Source organism: Physeter macrocephalus, chromosome 19 (assembly GCF_002837175.3).
Source record: "Physeter macrocephalus isolate SW-GA chromosome 19, ASM283717v5, whole genome shotgun sequence".
NCBI classification, from domain to species: domain Eukaryota; kingdom Metazoa; phylum Chordata; class Mammalia; order Artiodactyla; family Physeteridae; genus Physeter; species Physeter macrocephalus.
Genome location: NC_041232.1, coordinates 18,319,054 through 18,341,860, shown reverse-complemented (window position 1 = coordinate 18,341,860; position 22,807 = coordinate 18,319,054). Strand labels below are relative to the sequence as shown.

The 22,807-nt window shown below is 43.8% G+C and overlaps 2 protein-coding genes across 5 annotated transcripts in view; one reads left to right on the top strand and one right to left on the bottom strand.

The window, feature by feature from the left end:
- Positions 1–4,541, top strand: part of KDM2B (lysine demethylase 2B) — a 64,329-nt gene extending 59,788 nt beyond the window's left edge. The window contains exon 19 of the mRNA XM_055080717.1: positions 2,948–4,541. Coding sequence (XP_054936692.1) covers positions 2,948–3,129 — 182 coding nt within the window. The 3' untranslated portion in view covers positions 3,130–4,541. The remainder of the gene's footprint in view (positions 1–2,947) is intronic.
- Positions 4,542–7,098: 2,557 nt separating this feature from the next.
- RNF34 (ring finger protein 34) overlaps positions 7,099–22,807 on the bottom strand; it is a 20,120-nt gene continuing 4,411 nt past the window's right edge. The window contains exons 2-7 of one of the 4 annotated variants that reach the window (XM_007128800.4): positions 14,922–15,140; positions 12,852–13,064; positions 12,657–12,707; positions 11,121–11,216; positions 10,657–10,858; positions 7,099–8,657 (exon numbers count right to left, since the gene is read on the bottom strand). In XM_007128800.4, the coding sequence (XP_007128862.1) occupies positions 8,467–8,657; positions 10,657–10,858; positions 11,121–11,216; positions 12,657–12,707; positions 12,852–13,064; positions 14,922–15,140 (972 nt within the window). In that variant the 3' untranslated portion in view covers positions 7,099–8,466. Of the gene's footprint in view, positions 8,658–10,656; positions 10,859–11,120; positions 11,217–12,656; positions 13,065–14,921; positions 15,141–22,807 lie in introns of all 4 variants that reach the window. The other 3 variants (XM_007128799.4, XM_007128801.4, XM_028480290.2) reach the window with 3 other exon arrangements.

The window sequence follows — 22,807 nt, the reverse complement described above, 5'->3', positions numbered from 1 at the left end:
GCCATCCATCTTCAGAACCTCTTCTTCTTCACCCTGTCAGAAACTTGGTACCACTAAATACTAACTCCTCACTCCCTTTCCTCTCTCCTGCCCTCGGCAACCACCATTCTTCTGTCTGTCCCTGAATTGGACTCTTCTAGGTACCCCACATAAGTGGAACCATACAGTAGTGTTGTTCTTTTGGGACTGGCTTATTATATATACACCACATTTTATTTATCCATTCATCTGCTAATGGACACTTGGGTTGCTTCTGTCTTTTGTCAGTAATGCTGCTGTGAACATGGGTGTATAAATTCATTGTTCTTTGGGTATATAACCAGAAATGGACTGGCTGAATCACATGGTAATTCTGCGTTTACTTTTTTTTTGAGAAACTACCATACTTTGCAGAGCAGCTGCCCTGTTTTTTTTTTTGTTTGTTTTTTGCGGTACATGGGCCTCTCACTGTTGTGGCCTCTCCCGTTGCGGAGCACAGGCTCCGGACGCGCAGGCTCAGCGGCCACGGCTCACGGGCCCAGCCGCTCCGCGGCATGTGGGATCTTCCCGGACCGGGGCACGAACCCGTGTCCCCTGCATCGGCAGGCGGACTCTCAACCACCGCGCCACCAGGGAAGCCCAACTGCACTGTTTTACGTTCCTACTAACAGTGCAAAGGGTTCCAACTTCTCCACATCCTTACTAACATTTTCTGGGGTTTGGGGTTTTTTGTTTGTTTAAGTGAAAACCGTGCTAATGCGTATGAAGATCTCAATGTGGTCTTGACTTGCATTTCCTTAACGATTCGTGATACTGAGCATTTTTTCGTTTGCTTATTTACCATTTGTGTATCTTCTTTGAACAAATGTCTATTCACGTCTTTTGTCCATTTTTAAATCAGGTTGTTTGTGGTGGTGTTGAATTGTAGGATTTCTTTATATATTCTGGATATTAATTCCTTAACAGATACATAACTTGCAAATATTTTCTCCCATTCTCTGTGTTGTTTTTTCACTCTCTTGATAGTGTCCTTTGTACAAAAGTTTTAAATTTTGATGAAGTTCAGTCTTTTCCCTTTTGTGGCGTGTGCTTTTGGTGTCGTGTTTAAGAAACCATTGACAAATCCAAGGTCATGAAGATTTCCCGTGTTTTCTTCTAAGAGTTTCATAGTTTTAGCTCTTACGTTAAGTCTTTGAATAATCTTAATTTTTTGTATATGGTGTGATGGGGGGGTGGTCCAGCTTCATCCTGTTGCATGTGGCTATCCAGTTTTCCCAGCACCATTTGTTGAAAAGTCTGTCTTTTCCCCCACTGAATTGTTTTGGCATCTTGTCAAAAATCATTTGACCATCTGAGGGTTTATTTTTGGGGCTCTCAATTCTGTTCCATTGGTGTATATGTTGTCCTTATGCCAGTAACACATGCTGTGGCTTTCGTAGTATTGAAATCAGGAAGTGTGAGTCCCCTGACTTTTTCTTTTTCAAGGTTGCTTTGGCAATTCAGGGTCCTTTAAATTTCTGCATGATTCTTAAGATGCATTTTTCTTTTTCTGCAAAAAAACCGCTTTTGATATTTTATAGCAATTTCGTTGAGTCTGTAGACTGCTTTGGGTAATAGTGGCATTTTAATAATATTAAGTTTTCTAATCCGTGAACATCGGCTGTCTTTCCATTTATATCTTTTAATTTCTTTCAGCGTTGTTTTTTAGTTTTCAGTGTACAAGTCTTTCACTTTCTTTGTTAAATTTATTACTAAATGTTTTCTTTTTGATGCTATTGTAAATGAAATTTTCGTAATTTTCTTTCAGGTTGTTCACTGCTAGTGTATAGAAATACTACTAATTTTTGTGTGTTGATTTTGTATCCTGCAACTTTGCTGAATTAGTTTTGAGTGTGTGTGTGTGTAATCCTTAGAGTTATCGCATTAAGATCAAGTCATCTGCAAGCAGAGATATTTTTACTTCTTTTCCATAAGTATCATTTTAAAAAGTTTAATGCTTTGATCTGTCTAGAATTTATTTTGTTGTGAGGTATAAGCCACATTGTTTGAGGTTTTATAATTCTTAACCCAGATTGTCCTTTCATCGGACATCAATTCTTCACTCTTAAACGGACTTTGTTTAACCCATCATGGGCCTATCCCTAATCTTCCCCACACACCCAGTTTTAGTGATGATGTGGAAGGGGCTCCGGCTTAATGTACCACTGAGGTGAAGGAATCACTGGGCTCAGGGCGGGGACGCAGCCTCAGTTGGATGCGAGCTGGCGTTGCAGCCCGTTGACTGAGGATTCGGTTCTAAAAGAAAACAGTGCTACAGAAGCAAAGTCCAAACTGATAGAAATGCTCGGTTGAGGAGCACCTCTACCGGTGGGGGCACGGTGGAGCGCTCTGCATTCCGGTTTTGCTCCCCGTGGACAGAGTCTCTCCGGCCCCTTCTAGCACACTGGTCTCCTGCATAGGTCTGAGGTACACGTCCCACGGGGGGCGGGCAGGCACACGGGACCTCCGTCTAAAGGGCTGGTGCCCAGGGCAGTGGGAGGATCCCAGGATGACCTTACAGGTGTCCTCACTCCCCCAGCACTTCTCCCCTGGGCATAAGCAGACAGCGCACAAGAACCTGCAGAGAGAGGTGTTCCTCCGCAGTAGCGTAGACGTGAAAAGCAAGCTATTTTCATATATTGTGTGATCCTATATCTTCATGAAACAACATAGACAGGACCTACTGATGTGAGATATATGCGTATAAGAGGCGGCCATGGGGTAAGAGTCTAAGCAATTTCACTTGGAACGTGTGGGTGCTTTTCAAGCATACATGAAACTTGTGTTAAGTGGTAGATGAAACCAGTCTGCATGTGAAGAGAGCTTTCCAGCAAGGACAGTTGCTGCTCTGTTGCTGAGTGCCTGGGGCTTGGGGAGGGCCCTCGGCTCCACGCTTCCTCCACCTCACCTTGTGTCCTCTTCCCTGCAGACTGCAATAAGGTCACTGACCAGTGCCTGTCCTTCTTCAAACGGTGTGGGAATATCTGTCATATTGACCTGAGGTACTGCAAGCAAGTTACCAAGGAAGGCTGTGAGCAGTTCATAGCTGAAATGTCTGTTAGCGTCCAGTTCGGGCAAGTGGAAGAAAAACTCCTGCAAAAACTGAGTTAGTCCAAGGACAAGTATGTACATATGGGGTGGGTGAGGGGAGGGGACGCGGCAGGGGAGGGTAAAGACGTTACAAAAACTAGGGCTTTTATTTTCAATTTGGAACTTGGAACAACAGACCGCAGAACGATTCCATTTTGCAAGTCTCGCTGAGGGAGAAGCCAGTCCGCCACCGTTTTGGGGATGAGTGAGTCAGGCGCTTTCCTTTGGTCTTTCTGAATCAAAACTGCACTGCTTTCTGGACCATTTCTAAGGCAGCCTTTACCAAGAAGACATTCCTGTCGGAGAGGAGGATGGACTTGGGAGAAATTCTCTTACTGGAAGCATGAGCTTAGGAATTTTTTTTTTTTGGTGGTGGTGGTTTTTGTTTTGGACACCTTATTCCTGGCAACTTTGGGGTTTTTGGTGTCAACATAAAATGGACCACACACCAGAGCTGCCATCTTGACATGTTTGTTTGTTTGGTTTTGTTACATCTTACATTATGCAGAACTATTTTTGTACAAATTGTTTAAAAGTTATTTATGCAAGGTTTGAATGCATACCAGTGTTTTTATTGTTTTGAGATTGCCAACTTTCCTGGTTTCCTTAAGGTAGGAGAGAACTTAACCTGTACTTCATACGAATCCATCGACACACGTGCCCAGATCTGACAAAACAGGCTAAGACCTTCCAGTTAAAAGCATGTCTAACTGGAAGTTGAGAGCCTGCTTTGTATGTCAAGAAGTTACATAAGCATGTTGTGGCTATGTGTAAATTATAGTCAAAGTGACACACTTTGCTAAATTTCCTCTGTATAGAATTCACCTTTTCTCAAAATTTTAAAATTCAGACTTCAGCCTTTGAACTCAGGAGGGTTTTGCTCCCGCATATGAGCTCTTGTACTCTACATAGATCTAATTTATACAGTGAGTCAAGAAGTTGAATAAATGATCCAACATAGCCTTTCTTTTCCTTTTTTCTCTCCTTTGAAGTGTGAGTTGAGTTCTCGTTTAAGGTTTATAACACGGCTGTTTCCTAGTTGAAAAGTTATGCATTCATAAGTGCCATTGTTGTAAGGTGGTGTTTTCCTAGACCTTCCCTGACGCGGTTTTACCTTTGTTGAATTTGTATAAACAACTGTACAAAAAAAACCACTCTTGGACTTGGAGGGTTTCTGTTCTAGGGGTGGACTAGAAATTGGACTAGCAAGTCCAGAGGCAGTAGTCTCGACGCCAGTGTATACTATTTTGAAGCCAAACGAGGTACAATTTCTTATTCATCTGAGAAATGCGGCAGGCCCTTGGTACGTGTTTTTTCCGTCTTCACAAAGAGCTCTTGCTGTTTGTAGCTAATAAAGGTAACGGGAAAGAACTGTGCTACACCAATGTCCGTGTGTAAGAATTAGGTACGAACTGCCTTAAGGGGCAGAGGGTGGCTCACCTGTTTGGGTGCTGCTGACCACACCCGTATAAGGTAACTTCCACAGCCACTTGGCATTTCCACTGCCAAAGGGGGACAGGGGTTCACTTCCTCAGCCTCCACTGGACGCAACTCAAGGAGGCCCCATCCTGCACTGGTAGCCTGGGGCTGGGGTGGTGGAGGCACCTGGTTAGGCGGTAACTTCCCCAGGTGGCAGACATGGAAACCAGTGAGAAGTAGACTTTAGATCACAGGATTTTTACACTGGCACGACTGCTCTAGTCCTCTGGAAAAGCAGGTGACCCAGCTTCCTTCCTCACTCATCAACAGCAACATCAGACTTGGGACCCACGGGACTAGCCTTGCCCGCTATGGTAGTTTCATACCGCCCCTGACCCCCATCCTTTTTTTTTTTGCCGTGGTGAAATGGTTTTATATCCCATCTAGTTTGTGCCGCCGCCTATTAATTTAAATCCGGAGATACTTTCTGACTCAAATTGGAGACATCTGAAGCTGTTGCACCCCAGAATTTAACTCAGGAGATGCATTTAACAGAGGTTAAGATTAGTTTAACACGCTGTGGTTTATTTATAAAAATGTGGCTTACCTTTGCACGCCTGATCGTTCATCGTGCAGCACCCACACAAGAGGTCAAGTTGCAGTCTCCTTGGCAGCCTGAGTGCTGTGAGCCTCCGAGTAAGAGTTACCCTGGTGTCCAATAAAGGCATCTTCTCCCTTGGGAACCGCCGAAGGAGGACAGTGGTTTTCAAGTGGAATCTCGGCATTAGAGGGCCCTCTTTCTCCTGTAATGTTTCCAGGAGCACACAGGTCAGCCAAGAGAGGAGGTGAAGGAAGGGCTGCCAGGGCTGAGCAGCTGGAGTTACCATAAGGACACATCACAGAGTAAGGACAGCATCTCTCTAGGCTTGAGACGGCCAAGGCAGTGCACTGGTCACAGATGACCTTCCCCCAAGTGTCCTGAACAATCCAGTTAAGATTATACCCCAGTACAGTCTCGAACAGACTCATTCCTTCAAAAATGAGCTTTAGATGAGGCCAGGCCAAGCTAGGTGCCTGCAAACAGCTGCTCTGAGCCCATACACTGTATCTGATGAAGTAATGGAAGGACCATAAACCAGAGGGACCACTTCCCGTGTGAGATCACAACTTTTTAACCCAGGAAAGAGGAGAGGCCGTAACCCTCCTTCCTCTAGGCATCCCGGCCTTTACAAAGGCAGGCGCCACGGCCCATCCAAAACATGGAATGACATCCTTCCATCCTGTGAGGACAAGGACAAAGAGACGTCATTGCATTCACCTGTGAACTTCCAGAATTTTATCCATATGATGGATGACCTAGTCAGAAAATTAAAGAGGCATGGCACGCAGCTAGAAAATGCAGATCCCAGGGAGGACTGTTTGCCCTCTGCCAGATAAGTTAGTCTCTTGCAATTCAGTTATTCCAAGTGTCGAGCCTATTAGGCTAAAAATTTGTTGGCTTCTCACTGAGCCAAGGTTATTTCAAAATGCTACCGAAGAAGATCCACCATTAAGAGTTTTTGTTCATTGCTGAAACAAGCACCTGAAACTATAGATAAGTCCAAAAAGAAACAGTAAACAAGCTGTTCTAAGCTGAGACTATGAGCAAATAAATCTCAATTTTCTAATTTAAGATACACCAACACCTGCTGCTCAGCTTCTATTTCGGTGTGTTTACCATCACCCACTGGCCTGGATTTGAAGACTTCTCTCCACCAAATTAGGGATTTGTGGGGAACGCTGAACTTCTGGAGTTCACCGTCTCAGGAGAAATACAGACTAAGTGCTCCTAAAGCTTCAGCAGGGGCTGAGCTTTTACTGTCCATGTGAATTGTAGCCAATACCCACCCTGGGCTCTTCAGGCAAGCACAGGAGAGAAGGGTATTTGAGAATATCCGCAAGGCTTTGATTTACATGCTCTGACACTCAAACCAGAAAACGTAGAAAGGCAACTTTTTTTTCACAGCTAGCCAAACTTTCTGCCTTAAGCACAGCGGGACAAGACTGTTTACCTCCTTTGCTGTAATTTTCAGGCCTTGTTGATTGATTTCTGGATCCTGAGCACCGGAAGGCATGTGTTAACCCACTGCAGAGTCAAGAGATAAAAAACCCACAGGACTCAGCCAAGAAGTTATGTAGTTTCCTAAAAACATACCTGCCCACAAGCCGTGGGAATGAATCCACAGTTGGTCTCAGCTAAACCAAAAAACCACCCTGATTAGAGCCGGACCTAAAAGAAAAGAGATTTCAGATCATTAATGTCCCAAGAACCTTTTAGCATAAGCTAATGTCTCAGGTTTCTCAGTTGTGGTATTAGAAGAGTTAAAAAAAAACAGTCATCAGAGCTAGGTTCAAATTCTTATGTGGTGACTTTTTTTTTTTTTGGCTGCCCCACACTTCTTATGGGATCTTAGTTCCCCGACCAGGGACTGAACCGGTGCCCTCAGCAGTGAGAGAGTACAGAGTCCTAACCACTGGACCGCCAGGGAATTCCCTATGGTGACTTTTTTAAAAAAAATAAATATATTTGCGTTGGATTTTTAAAAAAATTTATTTATTTTTGGCTGTGTTGGGTCTTCGTTTCTGCGCGAGGGCTCTCTCTCGTTGCGGCAAGCGGGGGCCACTCTTCATCGCGGTGCGCGGGCCTCTCACCGTCGCGGCCTCTCTTGTTGCGGAGCACAGGCTCCAGACGCGCAGGCTCAGTAGTTGTGGCTCACGGGCCTAGTTGCTCCGCGGCATGTGGGGTCCTCCCAGACCAGGGCTCGAACCCGTGTCCCCTGCATTAGCAGGCAGATTCTCAACCACTGCGCCACCAGGGAAGGCCCCTGTGACTTTTTAACTGTGAGATTTTCGACAAGTTCTTTAACTTCTCAGAGATCAAGTTCCCCATCTGTGACGTGAGGCAATATCTATTTCAGAATGCTGGAGGTAACCATAAAGCACCTGGCACAATACCTGGTCACAGTATGTGGCAAATGTGTAGTTAAATTTACTGGTAAATTAGCAGCAAAGGTAGAGAGGTACAACATCTTTGAAGGTGCTCCTTTCTCTCATGAAGAATGTGCTAGAACAGGCCTGGACATCCATTCATGCTGTACCGAAGTGAATTAGGAACTGACCAGGACAAATGTAAACAAAAGCATTTTTTAAAACCTAATTTTATTCCTAAAGTTCAAACTAGCTAGTGGGTCGCACTGAAAATACACTTTCACTATATAAAACCGTGTAAACTGATTACACGTTAATAAAGAATTTAACACACACACACTTCTCTAATGAAGGAAGCTAGATGCAGCCCTCGCTATAAAAAAGCTGTACCTGAACAAAAATGGACATGTTTAGTCTCAGGCCCTGGCAGTTGACTATAGAATGTCAGTTGTTCCCAATTATGTTTAAACGCAGAAATAGCAACAATGTGGAAAATTACATTCATCAAATAGTAGCATTTAAAATATCCATGACTAATAAAATGAACATTCAGAGGTGCCCCTGTTCAGCGTGTACCATGTCGGCCATTTGCAGACAGTGACCTCATCCAAAGAGAGCAGAAGTTTCAAACATCTGAGTAGTTTAAGTTAAAAATAGGATGAAGGAGAAATAAGAGAACAGGATAAATGTCCTCCAAAGAGAATAGTAGCTGATGCCATAAGCGGTCTGACTTCAGCGATTAGTAATCAGAGATGTGTGAAGAAGCCCAGCAGAAACTGGGAAACTGAGCCAGTCCTCCAGCTGACAGGCATACGGCATGGACCAGTGTTGCTGCAACTTAGGATGAATCTTTCCCGTCCCCCGTTAGTCGTGAAAATAATTTTAAAAAATAGCTTCAAATTTTGAACAGGAAGTTTCCAGTCCCTTCTGTGCACTGAAACGTCTGGGATCGAGCTTGGGGGGTCCTCGGCTTCAGGACTTGAACACGTGCACGGCGCGCACCACGTACTGCCGGCAGATGGGACACTCGCTCATGCGCTTGCCGCACTTGGTGCAGGTGACCATGTGCCCGCACTCGAGCAGGACGCAGTCGATGATGGCGTCCATGCAGATCCGGCACAGGCTGTCGTCCTCCTCGTCCTGCAGCTGCAGCCGCTCGCCATCTGAAAGGCAACAGAGAGCTGGGACTGCGGGCATGGGCTCTGAGTGACCCAGAGTGACCCCACCGTAAGAGAAATAGTCCCCGCTTCTCAGCACATCGGTTCCTTCCACTAGAAATGGCAATAATTACACCTAGTAGGGTTTTGTGAAGAATAAATGAGAAATACTTAGCTTAGGACCAGGGATGAAGTGCCTAACACATGTTAGCTATTTAATTCTTTTTTTTCCCGACCCCGCCCCTATTTAATTCTATTTTACATCTGTATATAATACAAGGTTTTTGTGAAAGCTTGCTTCTATAAATAAAAAAGAAGAAGCCCTAGGCTGTCCTACACACGGGCCTCAGAGTCAGAACACGACTCGAATTTCCAGCCCAACTGTGTGGCCTTGGGAAAGTCACAGGCTCCAGAGTCTCCTCTTAGTAGTAGGAGGAGCTTTATCTCTACACCAATGGGGAGGTTATAGAGTCATACATCAAGTAGCCTGTAGTTGAGGGACGGCACCCCCTGAGCCTTGGAAGCATCTCAAAATTCATCTGTGTTTCTGGCTACGATGGTACTGTTGGGAGTCTGTCTAACTCAAAAGGCATGGGACATTCTGGTTCTGAATAAGAAAGGTTCAGAATGAGTTTAAAAAGTTTAGTGCAGCCTGAGATTTGGCCATAGAGCTATGGACAGTGAGGCTTCCCTTTCTACAGGTCACAGAAGGGATTAATGGGAATCATGAAGAAGGTTAGAAAGAACCAAACAGGAATTCAAGCTTGAAAAGCCAATAGTCCCTGGACTTAAGGAAATAAACACTGTCATGTCAAGAGAATCTTGTCATCTGGGGTCCTAGTTCATGGCCCATACCATTACTGGAAAGTGGGGAGAAAGGATCCATGAATAAGAAAACAGATGAGCCTCTGTAGGCTCCAATGATTAAGATGCCTGTATCTGCTACTGTTGCATCATCTTTGAAGTAGGTGTGGGACTTCCCTGGTGGCGCAGTGGTTAAGAATCCACCTGCCAATGCAGGGGACACGGGTTTGAGCCCTGGTCCAGGAAGATCCCACATGCCATGGAGCAACTAAGCCCATGTGCCAGAACTGCTGAAGCCCACGTACCTAGAGCCCGTGCTCCGCAACAAGAGAAGCCGCCACAGTGAGAAGCCTGCGCACTGCAACGAAGAGTAGCCCCCGCTCTCCACAACTAGAGAAAGCCCGTGCACAGCAACAAAGACCCAACGTGGCCAAAAATAAATAAATATTTTTTTTTTTAAAAAAAGAAAGAAAAGAAATAAGTGTGCCAAAATACTGCCTGCATATTCTGGGCATAAACCTGTTTATCAACGAATGCTGTATTATAACCAGGTTTTAAAGAAAAAAACTCAAGATGATACACGTTAACGATGGGAGGACTGTTTTCTAGATAAGAACATAATATTCGTCAGTCTGAACACCACTGAATTCTTTTTTCTTGCCTAGAAATGCTCTGTGGCTTGGCCCTGTTACCAGCTGAGGATTTCTGCGCCATGCTCCATCAGTAAATAGTTCAGAAGTTCTTAACCTTAGTTTTTCGTGACTTACAAAGAAACCTACTGATACTTGATGTTAAGAACTACTTAACCATCTTGGCTCTAGGGAATTTTTTCCCCCCACTGTTTGATTATCTCAATTGTAGCTTTTAAATCCTAAGTACTGGCCTGCCAGACAGGTTAGTGAGAAAACAAGCCTTTTCTAGATACAAGGAATTTCATTAGAGTTCTAACAAATTATGACCAGAAAAACCGGACTGAACAAAAGATTATCTAACTCATTGGCAATGGTGATCTCAAAGCCAACATCACATAATGAACTTACTGCTTAACAGATCTATAAACAGGTTTATATAACTAATTCACACTCAATACAAGGATACATAGGTTTCTCAAAAATAAAGTGGACTTAACGGACAGAAACAGGCCAGTTTGTAGAGGCCTAAAGAAAGCTACTACCGGGAAACAAAGGAAAAATAAACCTACATGACTTTTGATTTTCTTCATTCTCTTTGTATAACCGGTTTACTTTCTCTACTAGCTCCCATTTTTCACAACAGCCAGAATAGTTGACAAAATTCCGAGCCAGGATTTCCTTGAGCTGGCGCACGCTCATCCCTTCCACGTCTTCAAGGCTTGACAGGTCAGACAGAGAAGCTCTCACTCTCTTCTTAGCGAGGCCAGATGTCTGAAATCACAGAGTGTGTCCATTACCTCTGTTCCTGCAAATCCAGCAAGGAAAACAGCATTCTGCCTTCACCCTACAGTCATCACTGGCCCTGGATATTCCCCCCAGACTTCTCACCAGTTCTTGAAGTGTTTTATGTATCGTGCTGCATTCAAACCAGAAGAAACATCCTGTGTTAATCTAGCAACAGTCCACACGGACATTTTCCCTGCCTACCACGGTGACGTGTCAGGGAAACCAACTTCTACAGGCAGAGTCTCACCCGCTCCTCCAGGTTCCCTCCATCCTCGTCGGCGTCATCGTCGTCATCATCATCTTCATCGTCCTCTGTGTTTGCTGAAGCTACTTCACTTCGCACCTACACACGTAATGCATATTAGGTCAGGAATCATTTTCCTAACGGTACCAATCCATATTTATCACTGGAGAAAACGCTTCCAATAGATCCTCCCCAAGAATGACCCTAACACCTGGCATACTCCACACCTTCCTAGGATCCTGAGTGCTGCTGCCCCTCCCAAAGAGTTGGGCACCACATGATTCCATAAACAATTTACCTTCCATAGTTATCTCAAAGGTCAAATTCCTATGTGTGTGTGAACTTGTGAGCTCTAACCATAGTATTAACTCCCTAGAAGTTAAGAAGGTCCCATCACAGAATGTCAAAGCCAAAAGTGTATGGAATTGCACTGTGTCCTTAGCAAAGGACCTGCAGCTGGCTGGTTTAACTGGAGCCTCTAAGATACAGGTAGAAACTAAAGCTCTAAGATCAGCCCTCGTGTCAAGGGTATTCGATTTCAAAGATCTCAATCCTACTACCTCATGCTTAGACATTCTAATTCCAAACAGTGCTTTCTGGACTAATTCACTGATGGTTGATGCTATTTCCAGTTTTCAGAAATTCCTCAACACTCAGATGCTCTTTTCTTTAAGGAGAACAGAAAGCCTAGGACAATGCCCAATTTCAAGTATTCTACCCCACTAGTTCACAAACACCATACTGTATCATCCAAAGACTCACATCTCCCAAGTGGTGGCATATACCCAAAAGTGACACAAAAGTCAGATGTGTCTTATCTTTGCATCATAATTATGCCAGCTGCCATTTGGGAAAATAATAAAACTCCTAGCTTGGGCTTATCTAATTGATGACTATGTAGAAAGCAACTAGACCACACTTCCCTCTGCTTCTAACCTCTTTCCTCAGAGGAGAAAATTAAATGTGGAAATAAATGTTCAAAACAATTCTTTCAGCATTTTAGAATCATTCATATATACAAATTGAGTATTAATTACAAGACTTTGCATGTTATTCAATTAGTATGCCCAAGGACCTCACTGGGACAACATTCTGCACTGGCGTTTCTTTGAAATGAGTAAATAACCATTATCCTGTCACTAATTCAGATGGCTGTTTCCCAATATCTAAATTAGAATGATTTTACGGTAGCAAGGCAACTGGACATTAGGTTAACTTATAGTTTCCACGGTCACCGACACACAAATAGTCCTGCAAATGTTTATATGCTACATTTGACAGTCATTATTTCAACAGCTAGTATTTAACTATATAAGATAGGGAAACTGAGGTAACTAAGGTCAAGAGACTGCTGAGCTCTTTTTGGGCCCTTCAGGCAGCATCTGAGCTTGGAGCCTCACATCAGGAGAGCCTGCAAGTGCAGAGTTCAGCAGCACGTGGAACCCCGGCTCAGCAAGGCGTCTTCAGCCCTAAAGCCCCCTCCATATTGGCCGAAAGCAGACGACATGCCAGGCCCTCAGGGTAATTACACCCTCATACCTGTGCCAGTACTCCAGATCCTAAGGTCCGGTCTCCACCCATAAGCTCTCCCTGAAAGGAAGACACAGTAGCAGATGGGGCTGTATAGTTTGAAAAAAATGAATGTGTAAAAAAGCTAGAAGTCTGGGACCTTGAGGAATTCAGACTGCTTGTGTCCAGGTTGTCCTCAGAGCCCAGCCCACGGTGACACAGTACCAGATCTACCAAGTCTTCTTTCTCTCGACAGGTATCGATCGGTATGTTTCTAAGAATGAGATACTGCCGTAGATCCTTCACTTTCAGTCGCATTAACTGAGGGCGCTGAAAGGCTGTCTCTTGTAATAAGTGACAAGTGGAACATCTACGGAGATTTTCTTGTAAGATCGAACAAACGGAGCAAAAATCTTTCTTGCAGTCACAACATACATGCTGAAGAAACAGATAGGAAAGAAGCATTTAATGAGAGCCAGATATAAGCCATTGTGAAAGCACTAGTTTTCCTTTTGCCTTCTATTAAAATTAAATTTTAGTTCTTATGAAGTCCCCCATGGCACCAGACCCATGGGCGTTTCTGTGTTCTAAAAGCGGTGAACATCAAAACAGTCACTGCTGAGGCAGTTTGGATTCACAGAAGTTCAAATACAGCCCTTTAAGAAAAACATACTCTTGTGTTAATGAATTAAAACCTTTCCACCCCTTCGGGCAAACGTAATTAGCAAAACAGAGCTGACTTGAACCACATGGAGCAGAAAGCACAACCACAACCTCTCTTCCTGCTCTTTGCCTATGTGAAAATTTCCCCATTTAAAGAGAAGGGGGACTGCGGGCTTCCCTGGTGGCACAGTGGTTAAGAATCCGCCTGCCAGTGCAGAGGACACGGGTTCGAGCCCTGGTCCGGGAGGATCCCACATGACATGAAGCAACTAAGCTCGTGTGCCACAACTACTGAGCCTGCACTCTAGAGCCCACGAGCCACAGCTACTGAGCCCACGTGCCACAACTACTGAAGCCTGTGCACGCCTAGAACCTGTGCCCTGCAACAGGAGAAGCCACTGCAGTGAGAAGCCTGCGCACCGCAACAGAGTGGCCCCCACTCGCCGCAAGTAGAGAAAGCCCGCGCGCAGCAATGAAGACCCAATGCCACCAAAAATTAAAAAAAAAAAAAAAAAAAAAAAAAAGAAGGGGGAAAAGCCTAACACAGAGAGGGAAAGAGAAAGAGAAAGGCAACTGATGTCTCAAGGTCAATCCAAGCAAACTGAGGACCCCACTTATACAGTAATCTGTACCCTATCGAGCCTTAATCACAAAGCCATTCCACAAGCAAAACTTAAAAGAAGACATGAAGATGTGGTCATTTCTGCTTGGGGCATTGTTCCCACAAGCTAACACCTTGTTTGTTAAGTATTTCAAAGGATTGAATTGACAAGCCTGGTAGATGGCCCAGCAATATGATGGTTCTCAGAACAACTTTCTGTCCTAAAGAAAATAACAGGCGCCACCAGGGAAGCCCGAAAATAACAGTTTTTGTTTTTGGTTTTTTTGTGGTACGCGGGCCTCTCACTGTCGTGGCCTCTCCCGTTGCGGAGCACGGAGCACTGTTTATTTTCTGGAAGCCCAGAAAATAAAATAAATAACGGTTTTAGCCGTTATTTTGCATGTTGAATCTTTAAACAGTAGCTAATGTTAATATACTCATTTCTTCATTTGAGTTAATGTGGGTGGGGATACATTTTTTGAAACTTGAGATCAAAGTTATAGTAAATCTTCTCTGAACAAAACTGCAGACTAATTAAATCTCTTGCTTCAGAACATAAAAATCAAAGTGTATGAACAGGGCTTCCCTGGTGGCGCAGTGGTTGAGAATCCGCCTGCCAATGCAGGGGACGCGGGTTCGTGCCCCGGTCCGGGAAGATCCCACATGCCGCGGAGCGGCTGGGCCTGGAGCCATGGCCGCTGAGCCTGCGCGTCCGGAGCCTGTGCTCCGCAACGGGAGAGGCCACGACAGTGAGAGGCCCGCGTACCGCAAAAAAAAAAGTGTATGAACAGGTCAGAGTCCAGGAGAAAGGATGGCTGAGCAACCTGAGAAGTAACAATGTCTAGTCAGAAAACCTGAGCAGTGATACAGTCTTTGCAACTCAGTACTTTTCTAAATGGGAAATGGTTATTAAGACTAACTTTTTGATATTTGTATTTAAAAAAATGAATATTCATTAGTATTCAAAATAACATACAATCAAGAATTCTGATACATGTGTTTTTTTGTATGCAACATTTCATCCAACTCACCTTCTTTCTAAAGACTGAAAATGAAAGTCCACAGGCTTTGCAAACTATATTAGGCCCTTCTGTAGGTGCTGGTGGGTAAGTGGAAAAATCAGAGTTCGGTGTAAATCTGAATGGACCAGTGCCTCCTGCAAATCCTGACTGCTGCCCCCTGACAGCTCCAGTCCCCATGACTTCATTCAGCAGCCCACAGCACGAAGCCCACATAGACGTGGCACCCGCCTGAAAAGGAACAAAAATAGGCACCAGTTTAAAGCTGATTGGAACCTGGGCTCTCTGGGATTCTCGGGGAATGCCATTCTGGAGAGGCACGTTTGCCCTAAATAATTTCAAGATTATTCTTTTAAGCATCAAAGTTTTAAGCTATTTGGAAGTGGATAATTTTCTGGTATTTACAAAGAATATTTGGCTTTGGGGATACTCATGATATATTGTTAACAAAAGGAGAAGATACAATATGAACCCAATTTTGTAAAAACAACAAAAAGCACACATACGCTTAGAGATACACGTGCAAGCACACAGAAGGAAAATGACTAGATAGAAGTAAGTGCTGTGCAATATTTGGGATATGCTTACACCAAAAACAGCTGTTCACTGTTTATCTGAAATTCAAATTTAACTGAGTGTCTTGTATTCTATCTGGCAACCTTAGACTGGTGACTACAGCACCGTTCTATAGGCTGAGGCAGATTTTCCCAGCTATCGTTTAGCAGAAAGAATATAAATTCAAATTACTTCATTTCATTAAACTTCTGTCCTTTCATTTGTATCTGGGCGTAATAAACTATGGCATGTGAAAACTTTTTTGATTTTTTTTAAAATGACTGGGAAAACATCAAAATGCCAACTGAAGTGCTCTCTAGGTTTTCATGTATATCTCGTATAATTTGTTTTCTGGAGTTTTCCCCTGCTTTCCAAACCTTTATAAGGAATATATTAACATTAAGGAAAATATTTTAAAAAAGCAAACAGAATACTGAACACAATTTTTGATGACTTGATAATCATAATGACGTTTTGAGGTGTAAGGGCTATTTGCCACTCCACTAAAGTGGCTGGAAACTAATATGCTGCCTTTTATGTTTTTTCCTCTCATCTCTTCCCGTCTGTGAATCACCACTGCTAGCACTATATCTACCTCTAGCAACCTGTCTCTCCTTTTTTACTGCATTCAGAAACCTGATAACCAAGCTTGTTAGAAGTGTCTATAAAAATACATTTTCAGTGAGGGCTCAAGGCATTTTTCCATGCTTAAAATATAAAGCTACACTGTCTGGAACCAATGAGCTTTTGCCCCTTGTCCTAATACTTAAGCATATTCTACACTCTAGATAATGTGATAAGTAATGGAAGTCCAGGTAGGTGAGGTCTTATTAGTTAAAAGGGCATAACAAAGGCACTATTCCATTTATTTTATTATCTAATTCTGTCAAACATTTACTGCTTGTCCAATGAGCTCTTAAAAATTTTTTTTAAACAACCTTAAAAGGCTATTTGGAGGGACTTCCCTGGCGGTCCAGTGGTTGAGACTCCGCCTTCCAGTGCGGGGGGTGCGGGTTCGATCTCTGGCTGGGGAGCTGGGATCCCACATGCTTTGTGGCCAAGGGACCAAGGCATGGAGCAGGGGCAATGTTGTAGCAAATCCAGTGAAGACTTGGAGATGGTGCACATCAAAAAATAGTAATAATGGGATTTCCCTGGTGGCGCAGTGGCTAAGAATCCACCTGCCAATGCAGGGGCCACGGGTTCGAGCCGTGGTTCAGGAAGATCCCCCATTCCGCAGAGTAACTAAGCCCGTGTGCCACAACTACTGAGCCTGCGCTCTAGGGCCCGCAAGCCACAGCTACTGAGCCTGCGAGCCACAGCTACTGAAGCCCGCGCGCCTAGAGCCCGTGCTTCACAACAAGAGAAGCCACCGCAATGAGAAGCCTGTGCACCGCAAAGAAGAGTAGCCCCCGCCCACCACAACTAGTGAAAGCCCACGTGCAACAACGAAGACCCAATGCAGCCAAAAATAAATTAATTTATTAAAAAAAATAATAATAAAGCTCAAGTTCTTTAAAAAAAGAAAAAAAAAAGGCTATTCAGAGGGACTTCCCTGGCAGTCCAATGGTTAAAACTCCATGCTTCCACTGCAGGGGGTGCAGGTTTGATCCCCGGTCGGGGAACTAAGATCCCACAGGCCGCGTGGTGGCCAAAAAAAAAAAAAAAGTCTATTTGGAATGGTATAGAAGGATCAGGCCATTCTTGCTACTACCCAGAAGTAATATGCTATATTAAATATAGGGAAAGGAGAAGGTAAAGTAATATGAAACCACAATATACGTTCAAACAGTCTTAAGCATCACTGACTTAAGTATTACATGGCTTCAAACCCTGTAATTCTCAAGAAATAGTGATGTCTTTAAAAGTCAGGTTATTACTAATAGTTTATACCTTTAAATAAATATATACCTCAGGGTCTAAGCTATGGTTTGTTTAAACATAAAGGCATAAAAATCCAGATTTAGGGGCTTCCCTGGTGGCGCAGTGGTTAAGAATCCGCCTGCCAATGCAGGGGACACGAATTCAAGCCCTGGTCCTGGAAGGTCCCACATGCTACAGAACAACTAAGCCCGTGCGCCACAACTACTGAGCCTGCACTCTGGAGCCCACGCACCACAACTGTTGAAGCCCGGGTGCCTAGAACCCGTGCTCTGCAACAAGACAAGCCACCGCAATGAGAAGCCCGTGCGCCGCAACAAAGAGTAGCCCCCGCTCACCGCAACCAGAGAAAAGCCCGCGCGGAGCAATGAAGACCCAACGCAGCCAAAAACAAACAAACAAACAAAAATTTATTTTAAAAAATCCAGATTTACTAATAGTCCATTTAAAGTGAGTGTTCTTTTAGCAAAGGATTCATCCGCAGTGCCGTTGTTTTTTTAAAAATTAATCATCCGCAGTGCTTTAAACAGTGAGTTCTTAAAACAACTAAGAATGTTTTAAAAAATTCAATTTGAGCATAATATTGTTTTGGGAATACCTCAACTACAGAAAGTACCACCAGGAGAAACTTTTTTCATTCCAGGAGTTTAAAGAAGTATAGTTTTTGAGAAGCTTCAGCTTCCTGCTGACCTAGCTACTAAACAATTAAATTGCTTTTAGCTTTTATCCCCCTTTTGATTCCTGGATGATGTTGTCTCCTCAACTTCAGTGAAAGTTCCTTGTGGACAGAACTTCTTTCCTCCACAGCATCAAGTTCCATAATTATGACTAATAAGTAAAATGTGTAAAACGTTTCTTTATGTTACCTCTTTAAAGGCAACATAATTAAATTTTTTGTTCATTTTTGAACTTAAATTTTAAGTTCAAATTGTGTCTTGTGGATAAAGAGTAATAAAGGTAAAAAATATTCTAACCTAGCAGGCCAAAAATCTCAAATGATACTCCCTTTCAAAAGCAGCACTGTTACACATTTTGTTCTTTCTCTCAGAAATCAGTTTTACAATGAGTTAAGGAAGGATACAAATTTTCAAACCATGTTAATGAGTATGATCATTAAAATTTTAGGCTGAAAATATACACAGCCCTGGTGAAGGGAACAGAAGGATTTGTTTTGGGAAAACAAGTGAATCTCTTTGTAGACATCAATATTGGAGGGTAGAGGGAGGGAGACGCCAAGAGGGAAGAGATATGGGGACATATGTATATGTATAACTGATTCACTTTGTTGTAAAGCAGAAACTAACACACCACTGTAAAGCAATTATACTCCAATAAAGATGTTAAAAAATAATAAAAATAAAAATACACACATACTATATATATATATATATATATATATATATATATATATAGGAGGGTAACTATTTCATCCAATTCCTCATGTTTCTATAAAGGGGAGGGAATTTCCTCTTCATTCCCCAGAAGAGAAAATAATGAAAAGAATGCTTCCATCTCCTTTCAGCCATTTCATTATAAAATAAAAATTAAAAAACAAAGCCCAAGTCAACTCCCAAAGTGTTGTCCCAGGCAAAAACATGTTGTATAACCTAATATTTGGTACAAATCAGCCAGAGACCATAACAGAGGGAAAAAAGAAACACTGAAAAATCTGTTTCAGCCTCATTAGTCCTGTGAATTTAATTTTGGACAAAATCTCCCAATAAGAGAATATTCCTAGCATCATACTGAAGGGTAAGTACACCTGTGTATACTGTTACCGTCTGACAGTAGCATTTGCAACACTCCAGCCTTTCTTGAAAGAGTTCAGAAATTTCAAAGTGGAAGCCCCAGTCACCAGTTTTATTCGATGTACCTTTCTTTCCCATCCAGCATATTTTAAAAACTTAATTTCCATTCCCCTATTAAGACTGTGTTTTCTGGCACCCCAGTGCTGAAATGAAGGTGATCTCTTTAGTGATTCGACCTCCCCAACTTCGGAGCATGTATTTTTAGTCCTGCACCACAGCGGCTACTGTCACTGCCTCTTGCTAAGGAGCTGCCTAGGCCTGTGAAACTGCCCTTAAGACAGTGGTTGGGGGACTTCCCTGGTGGCACAATGGTTAAGAATCCGCCTGCCAATGCAGGGGACACAGGTTCAAGCCCTGGTCTGGGAAGATCCCACATGCCACGGAGCAACTAAGCCTGTGCGCCACAACTACTAAGCCTGCGCTCTAGAGCCCGTGTGCCACAACTACTGAGCCCGCGTGCCACAACTGCTGAAGCCTGCGCTCTAGAGCCTGTGTGCCACAACTACTGAGCCTGCGCTCTAGAGCCCGTGCGCCACAACTACTGAGCCTGCGCTCTAGAGCCGGTGCACCACAACTACTGAAGGCTGTGCACCTAGAGCCCATGCTCCACAACAAAGTAGCCCCTGCTTGCCGCAACTAGAGAAAGCCTGCGCACAGAAACGAAGACCCAACGCAGCCAAAAATAAATAAATAAATAAGATAAAATAAAAAGAAAAAAAGAATCTGCCTGCCAATGCAGGGGACACGGGTTCGAGCCCTGGTCCAGGAAGATCTCACATGCCGCGGAACAACTAAGCCCGTGCGCCACAACTACGGAGCCTGTGCTCTAGAGCCCGCGAGCCACAACTACTGAAGCCTGTGCACCTAGAGCCTGTGCTCTGCAACAAGAGAAGCCACCACAATGAGAAGCCTGCGCACCTCAACGAAGAGTAGCCCCTGCTCACCACAACTAGAGAAAGCTCACGCGCAGCAACGGAGACCCAACGCAGCCGGAAAAAAAAAAAAAAAGACAGTGGCTGGACTCACCAGGAGACCCTTAAAAAATACTGGTGCCTGAGTCCCAGCCCCAAGATTCTGATTTAACAGGTCTGGGGTACAACCTGGGCCTCAGAATTTTTTTAATTCCCCATGTAATGGGAATGTACAGTCGAGGTTAAAAGGTTAACACCTGCTCGGTCTTGGGGATTTCTTCTTTCTGCCTACATCATTTCAGCTGGAGAATCACTCAGATTCCCGAATGGAAGGGACTGTGGTTACTTCTGAAGCCTGTGCCTCTAGAGTTCTAGGACCAACATCTCCGCCACTTGCTCCTCACTACCTGTGTAGGTACTGCCCCTTCACACCCCCATCCCCAAGTAGTGGGATTTGCCTCTAGTGTTTCCTTTCCCCCTCTGTTTTCCCCTAATCCTTTCAGAAAGGATCAGCTGAGTTTTTAACAATTTAATCTGATTCTTAAATCAGTTCCTTTCCTTTTTCTAAAAAACTTTTTTTTTTTTTTTTTTTTTTTTGCGGTACGCGGGCCCCTCCCCGGTGCGGCCTCTCCCGTTGCGGAGCACAGGCTCCGGACGCGCAGGCTCAGCGGCCATGGCTCACGGGCCCCGCCGCTCCGCGGCATGTGGGATCTTCCCGGACCGGGACACGAACCCGTGTCCCCTGCATCGGCAGGCGGACTCTCAACCACTGCGCCACCAGGGAAGCCCTAAAACATTTTTTTTTTTAATGTTTTTGGCCGCACCACACGTGCATGTTTTAGTTCCCCGACCAGGGATCGAACCTTCCTGCAGTGGAAGCTTGGAGTCTTAACCACTAGACTGCCAGGGAAGTCCCCAATCAGTTCCTTTCCTTTACCACATATTAGCCTGGAAGTTAAGCTGAAATTTGGTGCCCTCCTTCATTTTATTTGCTGTTTGCTTTTTGGCCCAGATTTCTTACTTCCTAACTTATTACTCTACATATTTTCTTGGGTGAACTCTCCAATACTGGGAGAAAGACAGTGATTTCTGGGTCTGTCAAAAAGCCATTTGGCAAACTATTTTTGTCCTTCTTCATCTCCAAGTTGAAGAATCCACCCAGAAGATGAATCTTCCAAACTTAGGGTCCATCTCCCTGCCTCCCATTAGTATGTTTCATCTTCTTGCACTTTCTCTTAAAGTCCTAATTTCCTGAATTTCTTCTGCGTGTCCCCTCAGGGCACAGGTAAGGACTATTACCTTGCCCTTCACCTAATAATGCTTGAAGTGTCCTATACTGACCTTTCTCCTCTCAAATCTGTCCAAATTTCTGTTAATACTTGATATAACAGTCCCATTTTTCAAATGACAGAATCTACAAAAGCAATTAGGGAACAATTTAAGAGAGCATTTTCCCAACAGTTTATTGAATGTGTGCTCTTGGGAAGGGTGGGGAGGCGGACATGAATTTATTCTCTGAGCTCTTGACTCTCTGTCTTTGTTATATTTCCTTAGAGCCCAGTTACCGTACCTGCTAGGGTCATAACCAAAAAGCTTCCCCTTTTTGCACCCTCCCCTTAAAAGCTTTAGAGACCCAAGTTCACATTCTCTCTACTTCCGTCGTCCCTATCCTCTAAGATCTTCCGCCAGTTTAATCAGCCTGCATTCCGTTATTTTTCTTTTATTCACACTCTGCTCACCTTTTGATAGTAAGATTGAAGCATATGTTCCAAACTACAACCCTTCCACGAATAAAGCCAAAGTCTGGATCTCTGCTATGATCTGGGCTTATGTGACTAACAATTCTAAACCCTACTTGAGACCATGGTTGACAGCACGACTCTACAGACCAAACCACATGAATCCAAGAGGTGAGAAGGATGTAAAGATGGCTACATTTCCTCTCTTGACCATGAATATAGTTCAAAAACAACATACAGAATAACCAAATAAGGCAACCATCTACTTACGTCTGATACAAAACTCCTAGTTCAGAGAATTTAGCTGTGTTTCTTGTTGACTTTCTAGGTATCAGTGACTACTGAAAATAAATGACTTTTTCTTGATAAACCTAATCCCTTTCCTACACACTCTGTTAGACTAAAATTGCTCCTGCGTAGATTAGCCATGGAACCATGGCCTGCCTGGCATCAATTAAGAACCAGATCTCATATTAAAAACTTATGTGGCCCACAGTAAGAAACTAAATTCTAAAGCCTCCTGTTTGGACTGCCCCAGACACCTAGATCTCTTCATGTTATTCTGGTATCCAATGCCAGTTCCCATGTTTTTTTCAAAGACAGTGCACCAAGATTTTAGGGAGCCAATAACACTACCTTTTTTTTCTCACTCCCATTTTAAAACTGAGTAAAGAAACAAGACAAACAGAAATTTAAATATTTGCTTTTTTACTGGTAACACCAATTGGAGAACATGACTTTAGCTCTGCAGCCAACTGGTCTTGATAACATGCCACCCAGCCACCAGCACAGCTGACCAACAGCAGCTTACTATCTAGTTGACCAGAGTCCCTTCCCTACCCACAGGAAGATAAATCTGAGAAGGTCCCAGAAAAGTACTGAGGCAAGCATGTTCAGCTCCTTTGCTAAAATCACCAACATAAAAGTTCCTCTTGGGGTTTCCCTGGTGGCTCAGTGGTTGAGAGTCCGCCTGCCGATGCAGGGGACACGGGTTCGTGCCCCGG